This window comes from Sprattus sprattus (assembly GCF_963457725.1).
Source record: "Sprattus sprattus genome assembly, chromosome: 6".
Lineage (NCBI taxonomy): Eukaryota > Metazoa > Chordata > Actinopteri > Clupeiformes > Clupeidae > Sprattus > Sprattus sprattus.
Window position 1 is genome coordinate 7,517,350 of NC_137925.1, and position 21,379 is coordinate 7,538,728.

At 43.9% G+C, this 21,379-nt stretch overlaps 1 protein-coding gene across 1 annotated transcript in view; it reads right to left on the minus strand.

Moving 5' to 3' along the window:
• Positions 1 to 14,899: 14,899 nt before the first annotated feature.
• The window catches only part of LOC308366435 (integrin alpha-X-like), a gene marked incomplete at both ends in the record, with an annotated part of 30,361 nt that continues 23,881 nt past the window's right edge, over positions 14,900 to 21,379 (minus strand). Inside the window, 9 exons of the mRNA XM_080840131.1 lie at positions 14,900 to 14,989; positions 15,138 to 15,248; positions 16,280 to 16,390; positions 16,641 to 16,751; positions 17,114 to 17,191; positions 18,806 to 18,904; positions 20,492 to 20,570; positions 20,795 to 20,881; positions 21,175 to 21,254. Coding sequence (XP_080696257.1) covers positions 14,900 to 14,989; positions 15,138 to 15,248; positions 16,280 to 16,390; positions 16,641 to 16,751; positions 17,114 to 17,191; positions 18,806 to 18,904; positions 20,492 to 20,570; positions 20,795 to 20,881; positions 21,175 to 21,254 — 846 coding nt within the window. The remainder of the gene's footprint in view (positions 14,990 to 15,137; positions 15,249 to 16,279; positions 16,391 to 16,640; positions 16,752 to 17,113; positions 17,192 to 18,805; positions 18,905 to 20,491; positions 20,571 to 20,794; positions 20,882 to 21,174; positions 21,255 to 21,379) is intronic.

The following is a 21,379-nucleotide window of genomic DNA, read 5'->3' on the forward strand; positions in this document are numbered from 1 at the left end:
TCAGCTGAAAATTATCAATAGCCACTTCGAAGCAGCCAAGTATGTTCATGTTTTTCATGTTTCTTGTTGTATTTTAGACTTAGTATTCTTCATTTTAGACTTGTTTTGTCTTTAAGATAGAATTGTTTCTTCACTTTAGAATTGTTTTGTAATTCACTTGTACCTGACGTAATAAATTGGTAATTCTGACCCATGACCTCTGCTGAAATTCTTAACTGATGGTTGTTTAGGTAAAGGTGTTCCGGTAATACTTACTAGGATTTGGTTACAGACATACAGTATATAGCAGCAATAAGCGTACGACTTGAGGTTCCTGGCTAAAATCATCTGGGCTAAGACATGCCACAGTGAACTGTTAATATATAGTATAGAGATAGGACTGCTGCTCAGCCCCTGCACTGCAGGTGAATGGTTATACTAAGAGCGGACGAGCAGTCTGGCGCTCTGTCACTGAACCACGTCACGTTAACAAGCTGAAATATGCGCCTTTAACAGCACTGTGGGACCTCTGGGTTAGTCCAGAATTAGATGCAGGTTATGACTGTGGACTTGTCAAAAAGGGAATCGGCCAGCCGGGGCAAGCCCTTCTATGACGCTATTCCTATGTAAGAACACGGTTACTAAAGAGTAAGAGAGGAAATTAAAATACAGACGATAGGTGCATTGAGTTGGAGATCAGCCTACAAACCCTGGTATAAATATACAGTTAAAGCTAATGCGGACAGGTCGGGGGCTTGACCGGGGGGGTATGTCACTCTTGCCTGTCTTCAAAACTTGAGAGCCCTGAGACTCAGTTACGAGGAAATGTATGTAGAATCATATAAAATGTATAGAACTGCCATAAAACAAGGCAGTGGAATCCAGGTTCTCTCATAGGTTCTATGTAGGTCCAGGTTCTATTATTATAATGGTGTTGGCTTCCAGACATTGAACTTTTTAAAGACCACAAATTTTCCAGACCACAAAGAAAGCTTCGTAAATTTAAAGCCTCACCTATATTATGTAGAGACGGAGAAACAAGGATGCATGTCACTGAGGGGAAAATGAATAGGGCGCAGTGAGCATGAAGTCAAGTCAACATGAAGGATAAATTATTTGTTTGCCTTATTGGAGGAGAAAATTCTCTCACTGTTTATGTCAGATTTTTTAAGCTGGATTCACGTTTAGTATATTAAATGTCTGTCTGACCATATTATATTATATTATATTAATTTATATAAGAGCCTGATCTTGTTTTACTGAAGTAGCTGGAGGGAAGGGTTGCCGAGATGGCTGCCGAGTTGCGAGGCTTGCCTTTAAGGACTTTGGTTAAAAGCATAGCTGTATTTCACCTAGCTGGAATCTCTGGGCTCAGATCTGGTGCGGTTCTGAGACAGATCTGGCCCAGAGAGAGTTGCTGTGTAGGTAGAGTTTACAGTGCACATGGCTGTGGGGGTTAGAGTAGGGAGTGCTAGCCCATAGCAACATTAGCATTATCTACAGTGCACATGACTGTGAGGGTTAAAGTAGGGAGTGCTAGCCCATAGCAACATTAGCATTATCTACATGGCTGTGGGGGTTGTGTAGGGCACTGTGACGGGGCCCTGTGTGACCCGTCACTGCAGCCTGTAGACTGGACTGGTGTTTTGTTTGTGTGTTTGTCATGTTCGATGTTCGTGTACATGTACAGTTTATATGTTCGTTAACCACGTTAAAATCACTACACAATTCCAATGTCTTGTCATATAAATGTTCCTTTTATTTAGTTTTAAAAGCACACAGCACATTGTCATATTTCATACCGTTTGTCCTCCGTTGTTTAGCATTTCGTCTTGTGTACATTTGTTTGTGGAATATGGCACGATTAAGCGCAAGTTTTAAAACTCCAAGGTTAACCCGAAGTATTCTGGCCTGGCGCAGCCACTAATCCTGCAAGTCCCACAATGCATTGTGACCACGTTGGTAGCCTATGTCAATTTAGGCCCCCAAGCGCAAGTCCTTGCCACACTGTCTGCAGCCTCATCAACTGAAGTCAAAGTTTAGCTTGCGGCCTGTCTCTCTCCCCCCAAAAAATTGCCAATATTGGCAGAATATATGTTTACCGTAAAGGGCAAGCCTGTTTCTCTTGTGTGCGTAGCCGATGTGGCTGTAAAGAAATAATATAATTTATTTAGACGGCACTATGAAACGAAACACCAAGACAAGTACAAACATCTGGACATGAAACAGAAGCTCCAGAAGGAAGAGGATTCGAAAAGGTTGCCGGTGTCACAGCAGACTGTTCGTAAAAGCCAAATCACAAATACCTCCTGTGATTTGGCTTTTACGAACAGTCTGCTGTGACACCGGCAACCTTTTCGAATCCTCTTCCTGCTGTGAAGTAGTTATTGTACTAGCGGAGATCGCTAAAGCAGCCCGACCCTTTAAAGAGGGCGAATTTGTCAAGAACAGCATGATAAAAGTTTGCAACATCGTGTTCCCTGATAAAAGGCAAGCAGTTTTAAATGTGAGCCTGAGCAGAAACACTGTTGCTGATTGTGTATGTGACCTTGCCACCGATCTACAACAACAGCTGATGGGAAAGGGTAAAGGTTGCATCGCACACTCCCTTGCTGTGGATGAGAGCAGCGACAAATTCGGATACTGCCCAGCTGTCAATCTTCGTCCATGGAGTGGACTCGACTCTGTGCATTATAGACGAAATTTGGGGATTTAAATCAATGCATTGCAAAACTACGGGGAAAAATCTCTTTGAAGAGGTATCCAAATGTGTAAATGAAATGGGGCTGCCTTGGGACTAACCACAGATGGAGTGCCTGGGACGTGCAAAAAAAGAGAGGGCCTAAAAGGCCTAAGCTTCAGGCTGCTTGTCCCAGATTCAGAAGGCCTATGTTAAACTTAAGTATAAGTTTACATATGAAAAGGCAACATTAGCCTCAGAGACGTGCACAGGAATTTTGAAGGGCAGTTGCTTTGCCCTGGGAAAAAGGGGCAACACATTATTTTTTGTCACCACCGCTGCCACGCCCCCGTCATCTGATCGCAAATTTTTCCAATATCATTTTAAACTCTCACTAACCGCCGCTGCCACGCCCCGTCCCCTGATCGCAAATTTTGCCAATATAATTTTAAACTCTCACTAACTGTTGCTGCCGAGCCCCCGTCCCCTGATCGCAAATATATATGACCAAGTTCATACAGGAAACGGGAGAGGCGCCCCTAATTAGTGACAACACAACCTATCCAATCACCTTCGCTCATACGCCCGCGATAGTTTAAATCCTCCGGTCTCCAGGCTCACTCAGCTTGAGTTGATGCCGCTTATTTGCTCCCTCCTCCTCCCCAGCTCCACCTGTCTAGATCTGCTATAGTTAAAGGGGGTTTTCGTTAAATCCTGCTTGTATTTATTGTGGCAGTAATTTACAGTGTAAATTGTGTTTAAGCAGCAGTTGCAATGTGCAGCTTTATCTTGTGCAGCAGTTGCAATGTGCAACTTTATCTTGCTGCAGCAGCTTGAGCAGATCTAGGGCGCCATGACCAAACATACTACCTTGTACTTACATTAAATAAAATCTTTTACTTACTCTGAGAGTTTCCTGTCTGAAATATATTTCCTTCGGAGGGGCAACTTAAGGCGAGGAGGGCAAACGGGCAGTTGCCCGTGCAACCTAAGCCCACTCCTGTGCACGTCCCTGATTAGCCTTATTCCCGCCATGTGCCTATTGTTTACTGCAGTGAAATACCGATTAGCTTCTCACACATCTAATCACAAAAGGCATGGATCTCCTCACAGCCTCCATGCATCCTCTCTCTCTCTCTCTCTCATCTTCTACACTTCTTCCTCTATCTCCCCTCTCTTATTCCCTCAACCCTTCTCTCTCTCTCTCTCATTTCTGAGAGAGAGAGAAGCCTTGCCCTCTGTCTATCACCCTCTGTGAGATGAGGTGCCCTTTCTTAGATGTTGTGGCCTATGACCTCACAGAGGTCAACTCCTCTAAGCTAGTGTTGGAAGGCCCAGTGGCACCTTGTAAGAAGCACCTGAAACGTATCCACCTCTTTCACTCTGTCTGAAATAAGCACAGTGTTACGATTGATCAGAATAGACAAGCACAGTCCCCACCAGCAAGGGCGGCCTTAGCACATTTGGCGCGCTAGGGCGAGCGTCCGTGATTTTACCTCATCGGGTGTTTCTGTTTCTGTTTTCTTGTTGTTTTAGCAAAGTAACTGATTGATGGGAACTTTCTGGAAACACACCAGCGGTCACTGACTGGCTATATTGCTAAGAAGGAGTACCTTATGCTATATATGCCCTCGGAATGGCCTTCCTATCTCGGTCATGGTGTGTATTATTTTGTAGAAGGGAAATAGTCAGTAGCAACACAATTATATGCTTATCCTACATAAACTATGGAAACTATTAAAAAACGATTCAATTAAATGAATAATTTCTTATTTTCGTTGTAATTGTTGTCATATACAGATATGCAATGATGATTGCTGGGTAATATTTTGTTGTCCAATGTCAAGTCTCTATTTGATCATGTGACGAGACGATACGATGTATCTCATTTAAACGCAAAATCTATACGTCAAGACCTAGAGGCAAAGCACACAGGCAAGCACCTTTCAAACATAAAGGTGGTGATGCATGATATGCTTTTTCAATGTAAAGGATAGCCAGCCAATTCAGCCTCTCCTGCTTCATGCGGCCCCTCAGGTAGGTCTTAATGAGATTCAATTTGGAAAAAGATCACTCGGCTGTTGCCACTGTCACAGATGTCAGAAACAATGGCAGAGCAGTGCACACCTTACCTAAGGTGGATTTTAGGGAGTGATAATCCACAATCAGCATCTTGGCAAATTGGGAGACTAAGGACTGCTAGGCAATTTGCTCCAAAACAGGCCCTGAATGATAGGTGTTGTACAATAAACGTTATTGCTATGTCCCTGTTGTAGTATAGCTCATCATTGCCTACGAGCTGATGACCACTACAACAGGGACATAGCAATACGTCTCCTGCACAGGTGATATCATTCAAACTGCCATGTCCCTATTTAACAGGTTGTTATAATTTCGGACTCAGGTCGCCGCCGAGCGCCTGTTCCATTGTATATGTGTTTTTCAGATGTTGGTAAAGCTGCTGTGCCGCCGCAACAAATCGTGCCTTTCATAAGTGTTTTTAAAGAACCTTTCAGCACTTTGACTGTTTGTTTACGTTAGTGTGTCAGAGTGCTGTTGTTGATAGCTTTCTTTTTTACATGTCTACTTTCCCAAAACAATAGCCGAAGTAACTAATTCGACTGTAGAATCCAACACATTTCTGGTAATATACATTGTTAGATCAATTAATATTAAGACGTTATTATTAATGAGAGAAAGGCCAGCTATCAGTGTTTGTTGTTGCTTTATCTTTTGCAAAAGGAGAGATGACACAATGGATTATACATAGTTACAACATAGGAAAGTTTAACTATAATAAACGCCTAATGGTGTGTGTGCGCACCTCTTAACTAGTAAATAGCGTGCACTAGGGCCCTTGATAATAGCATGCACCAGGGCCCGTCGTAACTACCTTACCTCTGAGTGGCGCCCTAGGCGACCGCCTATACCGCCTGTAGGAAAGTCCGCCCCTGTCCACCAGACTCAAACTCGCAACTTCGGATGTGGGAGGCAGACGTGCTTGAATGGAGGTTAAAACCAATGGATGCTAGAATGTGTTGCTAAGGTGAGGTTTACTTTGGCTCAACACACACACACACACACACACACACACACACACAAACACACACACACACACACACACACACAGCATACTGTCATGGGTAAGATGCCACACACACACACACACACACATACACACACAGCGTACTGTCATGGTTATAATGCCCACACACACACACAGCGTACTGTCATGGGTATAATGCCCAAACACACACACACACACACACACACAGCATACTGTCATGGGTAAGATGCCACACACACACACACACATGCACACACAGCGTACTGTCATGGGTAAGATGCCCACACACACACACACACACAGCATACTGTCATGGGTAAGATGCGACAAACACATACACACAGCATACTGTCATGGGTAAGATGCCACACACACACACAGCATACTGTCATGGGTATAATGCCCACACACACACACAGCGTACTGTCATGGGTAAGATGCCACACACACACACACACACACATGCACACATAGCGTACTGTCATGGGTATAATGCCCACACACACACACAGCATACTGTCATGGGTAAGATGCCACACACACACACACACAGCATACTGTCATGGATAAGATACCACCGAGTTCAGAGGAAGGTTGGGGATGAGGGCCTGAGGCTGGTATGGCGGCATGAAAGGACTGTGAATCTAGATAACACATCCCTTCCTGTCAGGGCCGCCCCTAGGCCCCTAGCACCCCCCCCCCCCCCCCAAATATTGGGAATTGCAACTTTCAAACGCTATTTTGCCCTGTAAGACTGCATTTCTTTCACTAAATCACTCAGAAAATGTCACGACTGTGTGTGCTGAACTACGCTCCGGCCACGCCCCCCTGTTCATACTCTTCAACCCTGTATCAACGTTTATGGACACACACACGTCATCTTCCCAATAGCCTGCAAATAATGTTTTCTTAGTCTTCTGTTCTGTTGATGGCTGGCAAACATACATTTTAGAAGGTCTGGGTCACTTGTGGGACATATTACTCACTTATTTAAAGCCATCAATCTGAACAAAATTAGCCGAAACGGAATAAAACGGAATTCACCAAAATGTGAAACGGAAAATTCTTTTTTTTTAAACGGAAAATCATTGACCCTATTCTTAACAGTTCTACAGTAAAGTAGGCCTACTGCATCTTTATTCATTGCAAGAACAAGACTGCAAAGTGCACACTATAGAATCAAAACAAACTTTCAACAAACAAAGCCTGACATTCTTTTTTCATGCATAGCTCTTAATTAGTAAAATCATGTCTAATTAAAATGGCTCCACCAAACTTACGTTTCATGACACATCGAAAATGATGCAAATTGCTGTAGGCCTACAGCTGAACTTGAACTGATGTTTCGACTGAATGACTATAAGAAGGAACGTCACAAGTCACTGGCTAGCAAGATTCAATCCATTCGCTTAAATTGACAATACAACACTTGGATTTTCAACAGTATTCCTCACTTGTTGACAAGTTGCCGTGTTTGTCTTCCTTAATGGGTGTGCTATGCAACGAGTTAGATATTTGTAGTTTTGTTGCACTGGCTATTGGCTTAAAATGTGGGCCCCTATTTTAATCATGTATATTTTGTATAATGTAGAATAAATGGATACATCATTTTTTATTTACCCGCCTCTGTAAAATCATTAAAGAACTATGTGACAGGGAGTAGGAAAACTTTCAATGATATGGTAGGCATACAGCTTTTCTTTACTCCACTAAAGTGCTGGGGCAATTCACGCATTCATGAACGTTTTTTTTTCATTCTAGGCTAAGAACAGGATTTAAGGATTTACCTTTCTCCTTGGCACGTTTCTCTTCTTCTGCCTTTCTTTTCTTCCTAAATTTCATTTTCGCCCCGGCTGGCTTTTGCCTCTTCATTATTTCGTTCTTCAAAGTTTCTTGAACACATACACACACACTAACCAAACGTCTCACTGTGCTAGCATGTTCTGACAACACCAAGGAGGTACGTACCCCTTCCGTTTTCGAGTTTTGGCTCATTTTACCCTTATGTTAGATTTGTTTATTTATGTCAAAATATTGGTTGGAGATATAGAAGGGGGCACAAAAAAAAAACACAATTCTTTCTTTTTTTTTTTTTTTTTTTAATGGGCACAGTTTTTGGCGCCCCCCTCTGAGTGGCGCCCCAGGCGACCGCCTTTACCGCCTGTAGGAAAGGCCGCGCCTGCTTCCTGTCAACATTATCAACATGTGTGTTTCTTCTTGTTAGATGCTCAGTTTGTGTGTGTGTGTGTGTGTGTGTGTTTGTGTTTGCGTTTACTTGTACCAGTGTATTTGTGAGTTTGTTCTGTGTATGGACAGTGCATGGCTTTATGTACACATTTGTAAGGAACCACTTTCCAGACCAACAACAGAACTGGAAGTGGGCGAAGGTTTCTCTGTGTTTGTCTTTATGCTCTTCACTGAAATACAATATATTATTAAAGGACCCTGTCTTGGTAAACTTAATGAATCTGACTCCACTCAATTTAGGAGTTCAGCCTTAGACACTGTTCCTGTAATGCTATATTTCAACCCATCAAGTAGGCTTACCTTGGGTCATTTCTTTAATCTTATAGGATAAAGGTCACTCAGGATATTGCCACGGCTGTTTTACGGCTCTAGATTTTGGTGTATTCCACGGACACAACCTATTATTTATGGAGAATAGCTCAGAGGCTCCAGTGCTGCCACGGGCCTCCCAGCATGTTAGGCCCAACCGGTTCAGGGTTTCCCAGCATGTTAGACCCAACCGGTTCAGGGTTTCCCAGCATGTTAAACTCAACCAGTTCAGGGTTTCCCAGCATGTTAGACCCAACCGGTTCAGGGTGTCCCAGCATGTTAAACTCAACCAGTTCAGGGTTTCCCAGCATGTTAAACTTAACCGGTTCAGGGTTTCCCAGCATGTTAGACCCAACCGGTTCAGGGACTGAGTGAAAGGCTGTTGCGCGATCTCAGCATAACCATTCAGTCCACTGCAGAGTACTCCAAGTCGTTTGACTATCTTCCCCTGAAATAACCAGTTAATTTAGTCTTACATCTGGTATAATAATTCATCACCTGGAATGTTGAACTGATGTTTACACTGATAGAGATCACACAGAGAGGACGCATGGAGGGGTTTGTCTCCTCCAGAGGGGGTTTACCTGCAGCCTATAGAAATGTGAATTCCCATGTTTCTGAGATCTATGCAGGGGAGGTTTTAGGCACGGGCAAACAGGGCAGCCGCCCAGGGCGGCACTTTTTCAGGATAAATTATAATAATCATCATCGGGGCTGCAAAGTTGTTTTCTTTTATCTATCATATCACTGTGTGGGGAATTGGAAAATTGGCACCCCCTGCAGCTGCAGGCGCCCCTGCTCGCTAGGAAGGTGCGGTTCACAGATCCTGTGTGAGGAAGGGGTAGGGGCGCGGGGTACAGTTCACCTCTGCGTCTCCCAAAATGGAACTTGTTAGGTTGGAATTTTCCTCTGCTAATGTAATCAAATAAGCCTACATGTTCATCGCCCCTGCTTGCTAAGAAGGTGCAGTGCACAGATCCTGTGTGAGGAAGGGGTAAGGGTGCGGGGGACGGTTCACCTCTGCCTCTCCCAAATGGAACTGCTAATGTAATCAACTAAGCCTACATGTTCATCGGCATACTCATTATTCACATTATTGCCATTGACAGTACCAGGTTACTTTCACCACTGATGTTATACTAGGCTCAGGCAAGTTATCTCTGGTTAAAACTAGCTAACGTTAGCTATTCACTAGCTGCGCTAGCTAGCCAGACAGTTATCCAAACAGTGTTTATTTTCGGACTGTGTGTGTTATTTGGAGAACGTTCACGTTGTCAGGTTAATCCATTATTAAACTGAGCATATCAATTGTTAATCCTTGGAGAGAACAAATCTGACAGTCCAACTTTAAGACTAAATTAAATATTCGTTGCGCTGCCAAGTGTTCCACACTATAAGGTACATACAAAAGTACAACATTATTCCACAAGTAAACCTTTAATGCAATATTTTTGTGGGAGCTAATGTTTCTTTCCAGAGTCACTCACGAGAGTGAATGTAAACATGTCAGCGCTGAATGTGCCCGATAGTTGACGCGTGCTGGTATTTGATTTTAGGATATTAAACTTAGCATTTTGATTGTTTAACAGAATTTCTGATGTTTTACACTGTCCGATAACTGACATATGTAGCTACGCTAGGACACTGCCCTGTCAGGGCAAGAGTAATGCTAGTTAATTAACTAATACACTTAGGTCTACATCTCAGTGCCTCTCCAGATGAGTTAAATTTACTGAAGGTAATTCTTTTAATCTTTCCCTGCGGTGCATGAACAATGCTGGTATGGGATGTTGTTATCTGCAATCGTGATGACCGTGAGGTGAGGCTTCTCCCTCTTACATTGTGCATTGGGATCTGTAAATTCTCGCCTCCAATTTAAGCTTGTCATCAATCACACACACACACACACACAAACACAAATCATCCAGGTCATGCACCTTTAGACACTTAACAAGTCTGTCACCGCCTGAGGAGGAGAAAGCTATTATTAAACCTGAATTTCAAAGCCTCAATCTCCACCATTAAGTGCAACCATAACAAAGGCAACCAAGCCCTATCATACCAGATGGGTATGTGTGTGGGAGGCTTTGGATAAGTATGTGTGTGGGTGGTTTGGATAGGTGTGTGTGTGGGAGGCCACTGGCAGCCTGCCATCTGCTGGGAGGAAGAGGATCAACAGTTTCTGTAGTTTAAGCTTCCATTTCTGGTTCTATAGAAAATAACTGTTGAAATTCTACAGTTTATGTAAGGGATAATGTATAGAACGCCGGTCATTATTGGGAAAATAAGCCCCGACAGGGCGAACAGCACCCTGACGCGAAGCTGAACTAAACTCCATTGAGCTGGGTTGATAAGTTACCGGACTACTTGTGGAGTGCTACGAAAGACGTGAATCCGAGGCAAAAAGGCCACTTTCCTTTTTCCAGCGGTCAATTATGCATAACAACGGTCAGATATGGAAAAATAGTTCACCACAGAACGTTGGGAAGCCCCAATCATGGGAATGGAGCATTCTACAACATTAAGAAAAGCTGTGAAATAAGTGCACTTATTGAGTTAAACAGACTCATGTCTATCTGTAGTGTTCTTTTCCATGTAGTCAGACACTTATAATAACATTATGAGCCTGCCAGTGGCGTAAAAAAGCACCGACTTTGACTAGGATGCATACCCCATAGGATGATATTGTTAAGCCATTCTGTGGTTGCCGGTTATAGCGTATAACACGACACTGGACTGATTGCGATTGTTTTTGTCCCCAGTTTGAATTTGGACCCAAACAGATGCTGAAATAGGGTCCATGTTGATAAATCCCAAGTTTATCTTTAAACGCTCTTTGAGGACCTGAGGAGCATCTTTTTCCTTCTTAACATGCTGTTTTTAAAAGGGCAGGTTATATGAGTAATGATTGCTGGTGTGCAGTTGTGCAGGGACGTGCACAGGAATTTTGAAGGGTAGTTGCACCACCGCAGCACTGCCACGCCCCCGTCCCCTGATCACAAATTTTGCCAATATCATTTTAAACTGTCACTAACTCTCACTATATATATTTCCTTCGGAGGGGCAAATTCAGTCGAGGAGGGCAAACGGGCAGTTGCCCGAGCAACCTTACAGGCGCGTCGCACCCGTGGGGGATGTGGGTGTTTTAACACCCACACTTTTCCCGGTGAGAGGGTTCAACACCCACACTTTTTCTGCAGTTTTTCCACAGTTTTGCACACTCTCAAGTGTCACACATTGAGCGTGAGAGTCACTCATTTTGGTCTTTAATCACGCACTCCCGCCACACATCGTATTTCTCACGCTGAAAAACAAACTCAGGAATCAAGCACGTCTCCCCGAGTCCGGTGCCACTTATCAGCCAATCCAAAAAAACAAATGGGCTAAACAATAGCCAATCAGAAAAAGCGTATCTGTTGTATCTAGGTAAGATTTTAACCAGCAACCAATGAAAATAAAGCATCCTGGCATTGCGCGCGACTGATCTTCTGAAAATTTCGTTCACCTGAGGAAACCACTGGAGCTCTGAGCATCTGTCTTCTACAAGGAGTAAGTCGTCTCCTGTTTTAATGTTACGACAAATTCACAATGGTTTGATACAAGCAATGACAACTTGACTGCAGTTGGATAATTTTCCAAGATAATTAGCATCAGTTTGTAATGAGTGTTTGTAGCCAACACAGTTTTAGGCGACAGCCTGCCTTTTCAGTAGCCTATAGCTTTGACGCCGAACTTCGTTAATAGGCTATAATAAATTCGATTAGGCCTATTAAAAATATATATAGCCTATAATTCGAACGAATATTAGGCAGACCTTAATATTCAATTATTATTATTTTGAAAATGTGTTTGCTTGAGCATTAAATTCAGATTCCGAGGCTTCTTCACGCCTGGTGAAGTTGTGAATCGCGAACTCATTAGGCATACTAGCATGTTATAAATATCCTGGCCATGGATGCATTAATCATAGCATCTGTCTTTCAATGATGTCAGTATCACTCATTTAAATGGGATGCTTTTTATATCTTGTATGTTATACATGTTGTACACCTCTGTCATTGTATCCATCGTTTCTATTGTTAACAAGAATGGGAGCATTCAGAGAATGCAAACCTCCGCCTTGTGAACTTGACCTTTGACCTTGACATCTGAAAATCTAATCAATTATTGCCATTATATTAACCAATCTCCCCACAAAGTTTGATGGAAATCGGTCCATGCGTTTCTGCGTAATCCTGCTAACAAACAAACAGACAAACAAACAAACATACAGGGGCGAAAACACAACCTCCTTGGCGGAGGTAATAAACAAATCACATCCATCCCCCTCACTTTTGAAAAGCTTGCTACGCCCCTGCAACCTTAGCCCACTCCTGTGCACATCCCTGCAGTTGTGTCACAGTGGCTCAGGTGCTTGCACTGCGTCTCACAGCAAGAAGGTCATGGGTTTGATTCCCGCATGGGGCGCTGTTGGCTCTGGGGGGCAGGTCCTCCACATACATACATCAGGCCTGCGTGTGCTTGTGTGTGTGTCCTGTGTGTGTCCTGAGTTGCCTCCATATACATATAACACGTGTGTGTTGCAGTGGGTCGTTTGTGCAATAAAAAACTGACTGCAGTCAGCCTTGTTTGTCGTTTGCGCTTTAATAACTTCTATTATATGGTGCTTTATTTAGGTTGGAATTCATGTAATAATACATTAGGCCTAGTTGAGGGATTTAAATGGAGACCTCTGCAATTGTGATGTGAGCATTTGGCATAATAGAATAAGGCATTTTCTTTGGCATAATAAGAAAATGATGATGATTAATAATGGATTTAAATGTTGACCTGCGTCAGTGTTAGTACACTGTGGCAGCCCAGCTCTCAGAAGACGCAACAAGGGAATTCCAAAGGCACTTTCTTTATTAAGTCTTTAAAGTTACAAGAAAGGTCATCAAATTAACAGAAAATGGGTAAACCCTCCGGCTTGGACCCAGTGCTACAGGCACCCTCCCCTCTGTCACTCTCTCGTCAGCCCTGCTTCTCACTGACTCTTTAAAGTCTTTGTCTGTCTAGTTGCTGCTTAATGCCAAACTAGTCAGACAATTTGCACCTGTGTGTCCAATTAGGGAATGGCCCGACCTGCCTAGTCCCCAGAACACCTCCCCAGGGTCCTAAAGCCTGCCCTGTATAGTCCTGGTAAGGGAATTCACCCACGTTTAAACTAAGTGGGGGCTCAAGAGCAGCCTGGGCTACCACAACACATTGCAACAACTCGAATGGATATGTGTTGCCTGTCTCAATGACAGTTAAAGAGGCTACAGGTGTAATTCATGTTTTGATTAATATTAAAGTCCTAAATTTCTTATTTGCTGAATATAACTAGTGATGTGTGAGTGAGCATGTCATCAAGCACATCTCATTTTTTATGTATGTCTGTCCTTGATTACTCTACTTTACTAATTTCTTTTATGCTGAATATAACTACAGGTCTGTTAAGTAGCAAGAGGTGATGCTGCTGTGTCATCAGTAATTGGTATCTTTGAAAAGTGATGTGTGAGTGAGCAAGCACCTCTAATTTCTCATGTCATTAAGCACATCTCATTTTTCATGTTTGTCTGTCCTTGATTACTCTATCGTCACATTCAGTCACCTACACACACACTCACACACACACACACACACACACACACACACACACACACACACAGTCACAGACACACACACACTCAGTCACAGAAGGATGCATGTCTGTCCTTGATAACTCTATCATCACAATCAGTCACCTACACACACACACACACTCACATACTCACATAGTCACACAGACACTCACACACGCACACACTCATTCAGTCACAGGTGCATGCATGCATGTCTGTCCTTGATTCTTCTATTCTCGCTGCATTCCCTCCTCTTTTCCTTCATGTGTGTATTAGAGGGAGGGGCTAGGAGGGGGGAGGGGCTAGGAGGGAAGAAAGGACAGGAGGATTGACAAATGAGGGAAATGAGATTCATCCCATGTTCTAAAAAGCCATGTGCAAGTCTGCCCAGGTGAGTGTGATTGTAATATGTGTGGTGATGCACCAATCCCTTCATGGAGGTTAAGGGGCACCCTCTGCTGGTGATCATTGGAACTACTTTATGTTGCTTTAAGGCCAGAGCACCTCCTGAGGGCAGTGCTCTTATATATTATGCCTGGTGTTGTGAAATTGTTCTTATATTGTGTGAAATGTTTCCGTGAGCATCTGAAGAACAATATCTTTATGGTCTAGAACAAAAACACCTATAGGACTTTTAACTTAAAAGTTTTAAGGCTTTTCTTTGTACTGTCATTCATTCATTCATCTGTTCATCTATCATAACAGCAGGTGAAAATGTGTGATCAGCTGTCTGTCTGGCTGATTTAAAAGGCATTCATCCATTCATCTATCATTACAGCAAGTGAAAACATGTGAAACTTGATTTTAGAGAACTTTATTGGTCATGTGTCATAAACACAAATAAAAATGTAGCCACTTATTTACGATTCACACAATAAACACGAACACTTTCTCAGACTCAATACATAGCAATATTAACAACAAATAAGAGGAAAAAAAAGAACATAAAAAAGCAAAAGACAACTGTGAATGTCACTCCTCTGGAGCTGGCTGCTCTCCTCCACCTGTTTCTTGTCCGGCCGTCTCAATCAACTCTCTATACTGGCTCTTAAAAAAGCCTGTCTGCAATCAGAAACAACAACAACAAACCCATAAATAATAAACAAACTATCAGCAGCACATAGATCTCCCATGACACATGACTCCAGCCCGGCCCAGGGTCGGTTTTGAACCGGCGGTAGGAGCTCTGCAGGCCGTTTGGCTCTCTCACCTTCACAAGGCCAGCAGTGATGAGAGCGAGCAGGACCAGCCCACCGACGGTTCCCCCGATTATCTCCTTGGTGAAGTTGGGGACGTCATACACCTCCACCACAGTCTTGATCTGCAGGAAACAAACACGAGCCAATGTCTTGTGTGTATTCTACACATCATGAACAAACAGGAAAGAAATCACTAAAAATATATAAACATTCATTATGTGATGTGTGACAGTATCCTGAGCTGGTTTATAAGGGCCCTGATGTGAGCTGGTTTATAAGGGTCCTGATGTGTGACAGTATCCTAAGCTGGTTTATAAGGGTACTGATGTGAGCTGGTTTATAAGGGTCCTGATGTGTGACAGTATCCTGAGCTGGTTTATAAGGGTCCTGATGTGTGACAGCTGGTTTATAAGGGCTCTGATGTGTGACAGTATCCTGAGCTGGTTTATAAGGGTCCTGATGTGAGCTGGTTTATAAGGGCTCTGATGTGTGACACTGAGCTGGTTTATAAGGGCCCTGATGTGTGACAGCTGGTTTATAAGGGCCCTGATGTGTGACAGTATCCTGAGCTGGTTTATAAGGGCCCTGATGTGTGACACTGAGCTGGTTTATAAGGGCCCTGATGTGTGACAGCTGGTTTATAAGGGCCCTGATGTGTGACAGTATCCTGAGCTGGTTTATAAGGGCCCTGATGTGTGACGTGACAGTATCCTGAGCTGGTTTATAAGGGCCCTGATGTGCGACAGTATCCTGAGCTGGTTTATAAGGGCCCTGATGTGAGCTGGTTTATAAGGGCCCTGATGTGTGACACTGAGCTGGTTTATAAGGTCCCTGATGTGTGACAGCTGGTTTATAAGGGCCCTGATGTGAGCTGGTTTATAAGGGCCCTGATGTGTGACAGCTGGTTTATAAGGGCCCTGATGTGAGCTGGTTTATAAGGGCCCTGATGTGTGACAGCTGGTTTATAAGGGCCCTGATGTGTGACACTGAGCTGGTTTATAAGGGTCCTGATGTGTGAAAGTATCCTGAGCTGGTTTATAAGGGCCCTGATGTGTGACAGTATCCTGAGCTGGTTTATAAGGGCCCTGATGTGTGACGTGACAGTATCCTGAGCTGGTTTATAAGGGCCCTGATGGGAGGGTTGATGTGTTACCTTGGTGACAGGAGGCTGCCTCCTGGAGTCAGAGAAGTAGATGTATTTGTTTTGGTCGTACTCCATAGTCGCCTCAGTGACAAGATCGAACTGAGCCTCTCTGAGTCCAGTCTATAAGGGAGAAGAGGAGGAAGGACAAGAAAACACTAAAGTTCTTTCAGTAATATGTAGTCTTGCCTTGCAAAACGTGGGTGGACATCTCTAAACTGAATTTCCTCTTTTAAATCCTCCAGAGCTCACGATTCCTGAGATGTTAGAAAAATGCGCTATACACATGGCTAAAGAACAGTCCAGATAAAGAATGGAGAGGAGGGGAGGAAGAAGACAGAGAAGGAAGGAGAGAGGAAGGTTTCATACCAACCTTTTCAATCCAAGCAGAGCTCAAGTTTCCTGAGATGTTGAGGAAGCGATGACTGTTCTCACTCAGGAAGACAAGACACGTAAAAACTCTACACGTGGCGACAGAACAGTCCTGGAGAGAGAGAGAGAGCAGAAGGAGAGAGAGAGAGAGAGCATGTGGAGAGAAAGAGCAGGAGGGAGAGGAGAGAGAAGATATATAAATAGAGAGCAGACACCTCACAAATTACCTCAAATATGTTTTTGTTACAATAAAGGAGTTTTTAGATTGTACAGGGTCCACTTACTATTTAAGTTATTACTTAACTAATTACATCTTCAGAAACCATTGGCTACAGAGTTTGGGCCGCCATCTTTGAATCCAGGCCTCTGGCCTATTTTTGCTCTGCCTAGTTGGCGCTATAAACTCGTTGAAAATGACCAGCGTGAGGGAAGATACACATGAACATATGAAAGTGAAAACAAATGGAAACTTACCAAGGTGAGATCCTTTTGCAGTTTCTTTATGACATCTCCAGCAGGCTTGATGTCATTGTAAGTATTACATCCAGCAATCTGGAATATAACATACATTTTAACAAATGCACGAATGAGGTCAATGTAAAAAGTAAAACACAAATTCTCCTAATGCAGATTAAAGGTCAGGAACATGATTGTTCAAGTCTCTATCATCTTGGACTTGGACTAATTTGATCATACAGGTTGACCTAGGTGCATGTTTCAAATGACTGACTTTCAGCAAAGAGGCCTTCCGCTGATGCTGAGTTTAAAATGGGCAGCCATTTCTTCTTGTTTGTTTATCCTGCATCAGAAATAAGAGCCTATCATGTTCCTGGTATATTCAGCAGCCACATTGAAACCTTCCCAGTGTCCTTCAGTTTCCGTGTGTAACCTTCCCAGTGTCCTTCAGTTTCCGTATGTAACCTTCCCAGTGTCCTTCAGTTTCCGTATGTAACCTTCCCAGGGTCCTTCAGTTACCGTGTGTAACCTTCCCGGGGTCCTTCAGTTACCGTGTGTAACCTTCCCAATGTACTTCAGTTACAGTATGCAACCTTCCCAATGTACTTCAGTTACAGTATGCAACCTTCACACTGTCCTTCGGTTACAGATTATTATATAGCGCCAATACAATAAAATATTTTCAAGGTGCTTTACAGACCCCAGTGCCTGAAAACAGCACAATGGTGACAGGGGCAAGAAAAAAACTCCCTGTTAATCAGGAAGAAGCAGAAACATAAGGGGGGGGGGGGGGCATCTGCTTGAGGTTGGCTCCTCCAGATAGCTGAGGAGACACGGGGCAAGGATCTGGCTGTGACCCGACTCAGTTTTGGCCCGGGCGTCTGTTGCTCTGTTGTTGTTCTCTCATGTTAACTTGCTCTCTCTGGAACAGATGTGAAGGAGGCACCCTAACCCTTACCCTTTCTAAGAGAGTTAACCCTAACACTATCTAAGAGAGTTAACCCTAACACTATCTAAGAGTAGCCTGGCCGTTACCAGACTGTGACTCCATTTCATTCCGTCAGTCAGTCTGGGCCAACCCAATGCATTTTGGTTTCCGAGATGGGCGGGTGCTTATCTTGAGGTTTAAAATCATTGGAGTTCCCTTAACCAATCAGCAACGTTTAGTAAGCATTCGGTAGATTAAACTCTTCCCAAAGCCAGTTGGGAGAAGAGCTACAACGTCCTTTCTCATCATAAAACTTACAAGACAATCCTCTTGTTCTCCTTTTAATTGTCTGATGTTCTCGAGAGTTGAGACAACTTCTCCGATAGCTTTTCGTGTCTCTTCCTCCGTAGCCATTTTTGCTATACTGTTAAACTACAAACTCGGCTGGACTACATGCAACTCGGCAAGGCGAGTTTTGCATCACAGCTCTGAACTGTTCGCTGATTGGTCCGGCAAAATTTTGAGTTCTGGAAACGATTGTCAATGGGGCTGGGCCAGACTGAGTATGAGCTTGAAATCAATTCAGGCGGGAATACGTAGGCTGGTGTCACCAGGCTAATCTAAGAGAGTTAACCCTAACACTATCTAAGAGAGTTAACCCTAACCCTATCTAACAGAGTTAACCCTAACTGTGATGTGAGGGAGGCACCCTAACCCTAACCCTATCTAAGAGAGTTAACCCTAACCCTAGAGGCATGTCTGTCTGTGCGTCTCACTGTCACCTTCACACTATCCACATCTGTCCAGATGTCCTGCTCCTCCAGTCTGATGGGCACCTTCACAAACACAGTCAGCTGCAGGTCCCTCCAGGCACTCACCACCTGAGGGAGAGAAGAGAGAGGGAGAGGAATGGAGTCAGAGAGCAGGTGAAAGAGGGGTGGAAAAAGAGGCAGAGAGAGGGAGAGAAAGAAAGATAGAGGAGGAAAGAAGGAGATTAAGAGAGAGGAGGACGGAGACAAAAAGAGAGAGGGAGGTAGAGGAGTGGAGTGAGGGAGTAAAGAGAGAGGGAGGTAGAGGAGTGGAGTGAGGGAGTAAAGAGAGAGGGAGGTAGAGGAGTGGAGTGAGGGAGTAAAGAGAGAGGGAGGTAGAGGAGTGGAGTGAGGGAGTAAAGAGAGAGGGAGGTAGAGGAGTGGAGTGAGGGAGTAAAGAGAGAGGGAGGTAGAGGAGTGGAGTGAGGGAGTAAAGAGAGAGGGAGGTAGAGGAGTGGAGTGAGGGAGTAAAGAGAAAGGGACATAGAGGGGTTATTTTGAGATAACCACCAGCTGGGGGATTTAAACTAGGTCCTTCAAACCGCCACCCAGAGAAAGGGTTCTTCCACTACAATCCGTGTATCATTCGTTCATTTGTTTTTCCGATTTAGACGAGAATTGAAAAAATGAAAACAACGTTTGATTTCTCGTTTTTCCCTTTTCAAAACCAAAACCAGAAATCCGATTACGGTTCGTTTTCTCGTTTTTTCCATTCTGCACCCCCAAACGGAAAATGGAAAATGAAACATTTGAATAACAAATCCACGCTGCTTTTTTTGTGGGATCCCGCGCACCACCGGCCCGTCTCACCCGCTCTGTCGGGGAGGTGGAGCAAGAGCGCGCGCGATAGGACCTGAAAGATGGTGAACTACGCCTGGGCACGTCCTGACGTGCAAATCGGTCGTCCGACCTGGGTGGGCCTAGAAGCTCGTAGAGAGTCCGTTGATGGTGCATCTTTCTCGGACACATATTTTTGACATCCCGGTGCCTGTGGAGGTTGAAAACAAGGGCCTAGAAGCTCGTAGAGAGTCCGTTGATGGTGCACTGTCCTCGGACACATTATGTTCACATCCTGGTGCCTCTGGATGATGATAACCAGGGTCACACACCTCGTAGTGAGTCCGCTAAAGGTGCACTGTCCTCGGACACATTATGTTCACATCCTGGTGCCTGTGGAGGATGGAACCAGGGGTGTAGCTGCTCAGGGCCAGTCCGCTGATGGTGTACTATTGTCGGACACCTGTTGCTCTCATCCTGGTCCCTCTGGAGGATGGAACCAGGGGTGTAGCTGCTCAGGGCCAGTCCGCTGATGGTGTGCTATTCTCGGACACCTGTTCCCATGGTTAACCAGTTTGGACTTTTATATGGAATATTTTCAACTTTTTTTTCTCACCAGGATTTGTTATTCGAATGTTTCATTTTCCATTTTCCGTTTGGGGGTGTAGAATGGAAAAAACGAGAAAACGAACCGTAATCGGATTTCTGGTTTTGGTTTTGAAAAGGGAAAAACGAGAAATCAAACGTTGTTTTCATTTTTTCAATTCTCGTCTAAATCGGAAAAACAAATGAACGAATGATACACGGATTCACTACCTGTAAACCCAGAGAAAGTGTTTTCAAACTACCCGAAAATCCAGAGAGAAAGTGTTTTTCCACTACCTGTAAATTCTGCCGCACTGGATTGGCCAAGTTGTTCTCACCAGCAGTGAAGTTAATGTAGTTCGTTGAGTCCTCAAACCTTGAGGACGTGTGTTACAAATGAATGACACTTTCATCATTGGACGCACCTGTTTGCTTATTTATTAAATGCTTACAGAGACATGGTACTTGAAAATATTACCAAAACTTTCATACCTACAGGCTCATTTGATATGTCTGTTGCATGTCAATAAACACATATTACATTTTTATGAAATATTATTTAGTGATATTTTTCAGAGAAAATGTCCGTTACACACCCACCTTTTTATGTTGACGTAGATGCTGTACTTGACTCCAATGTCTCTGGTTCTGGTTGTGATGCTGTCTGGAGCGTGCTCTCCATTCCCACTGTGGGGCAGCGTGTGGGTTACTGCTCTCTACAACATTACCCTTCCCTTACTGTTGCCCTGAACACATCTCCCGTCACTTACGCCTGCCGGATCCCCATTCACTTTGAATGGGGTGACGTCATCTACTGCCAAACTTAATTGTGGTTGCGTTGCTCATACCGCCCTCCATCATCCGTCAAACATCCGTTTAATAAGGTCATTTTACGTCATGGGTGAGTGTTTATGGAAATGTACTGGAAATGTTTGTAGACACGAGATGTCTGAGACATTAACCCATTGAGCTATAAGTACCTGTCTGCCTTTGCTGTGAAGTTCACGCGTTGGCCTAGCTGGCCGTTGGTGTCGATGCCATACTGAATGACAAACACTGCCTGGAAACAACAGAGCCAACATCAGTATGAGAGTCTACTGATTCAAAGGACATGAGTGTTGTCTCACTCACTCGGTCTGCCTGTCTGCCTGTCTGTCTGTGTGTGTGTGGAGTCTACTGATTCAA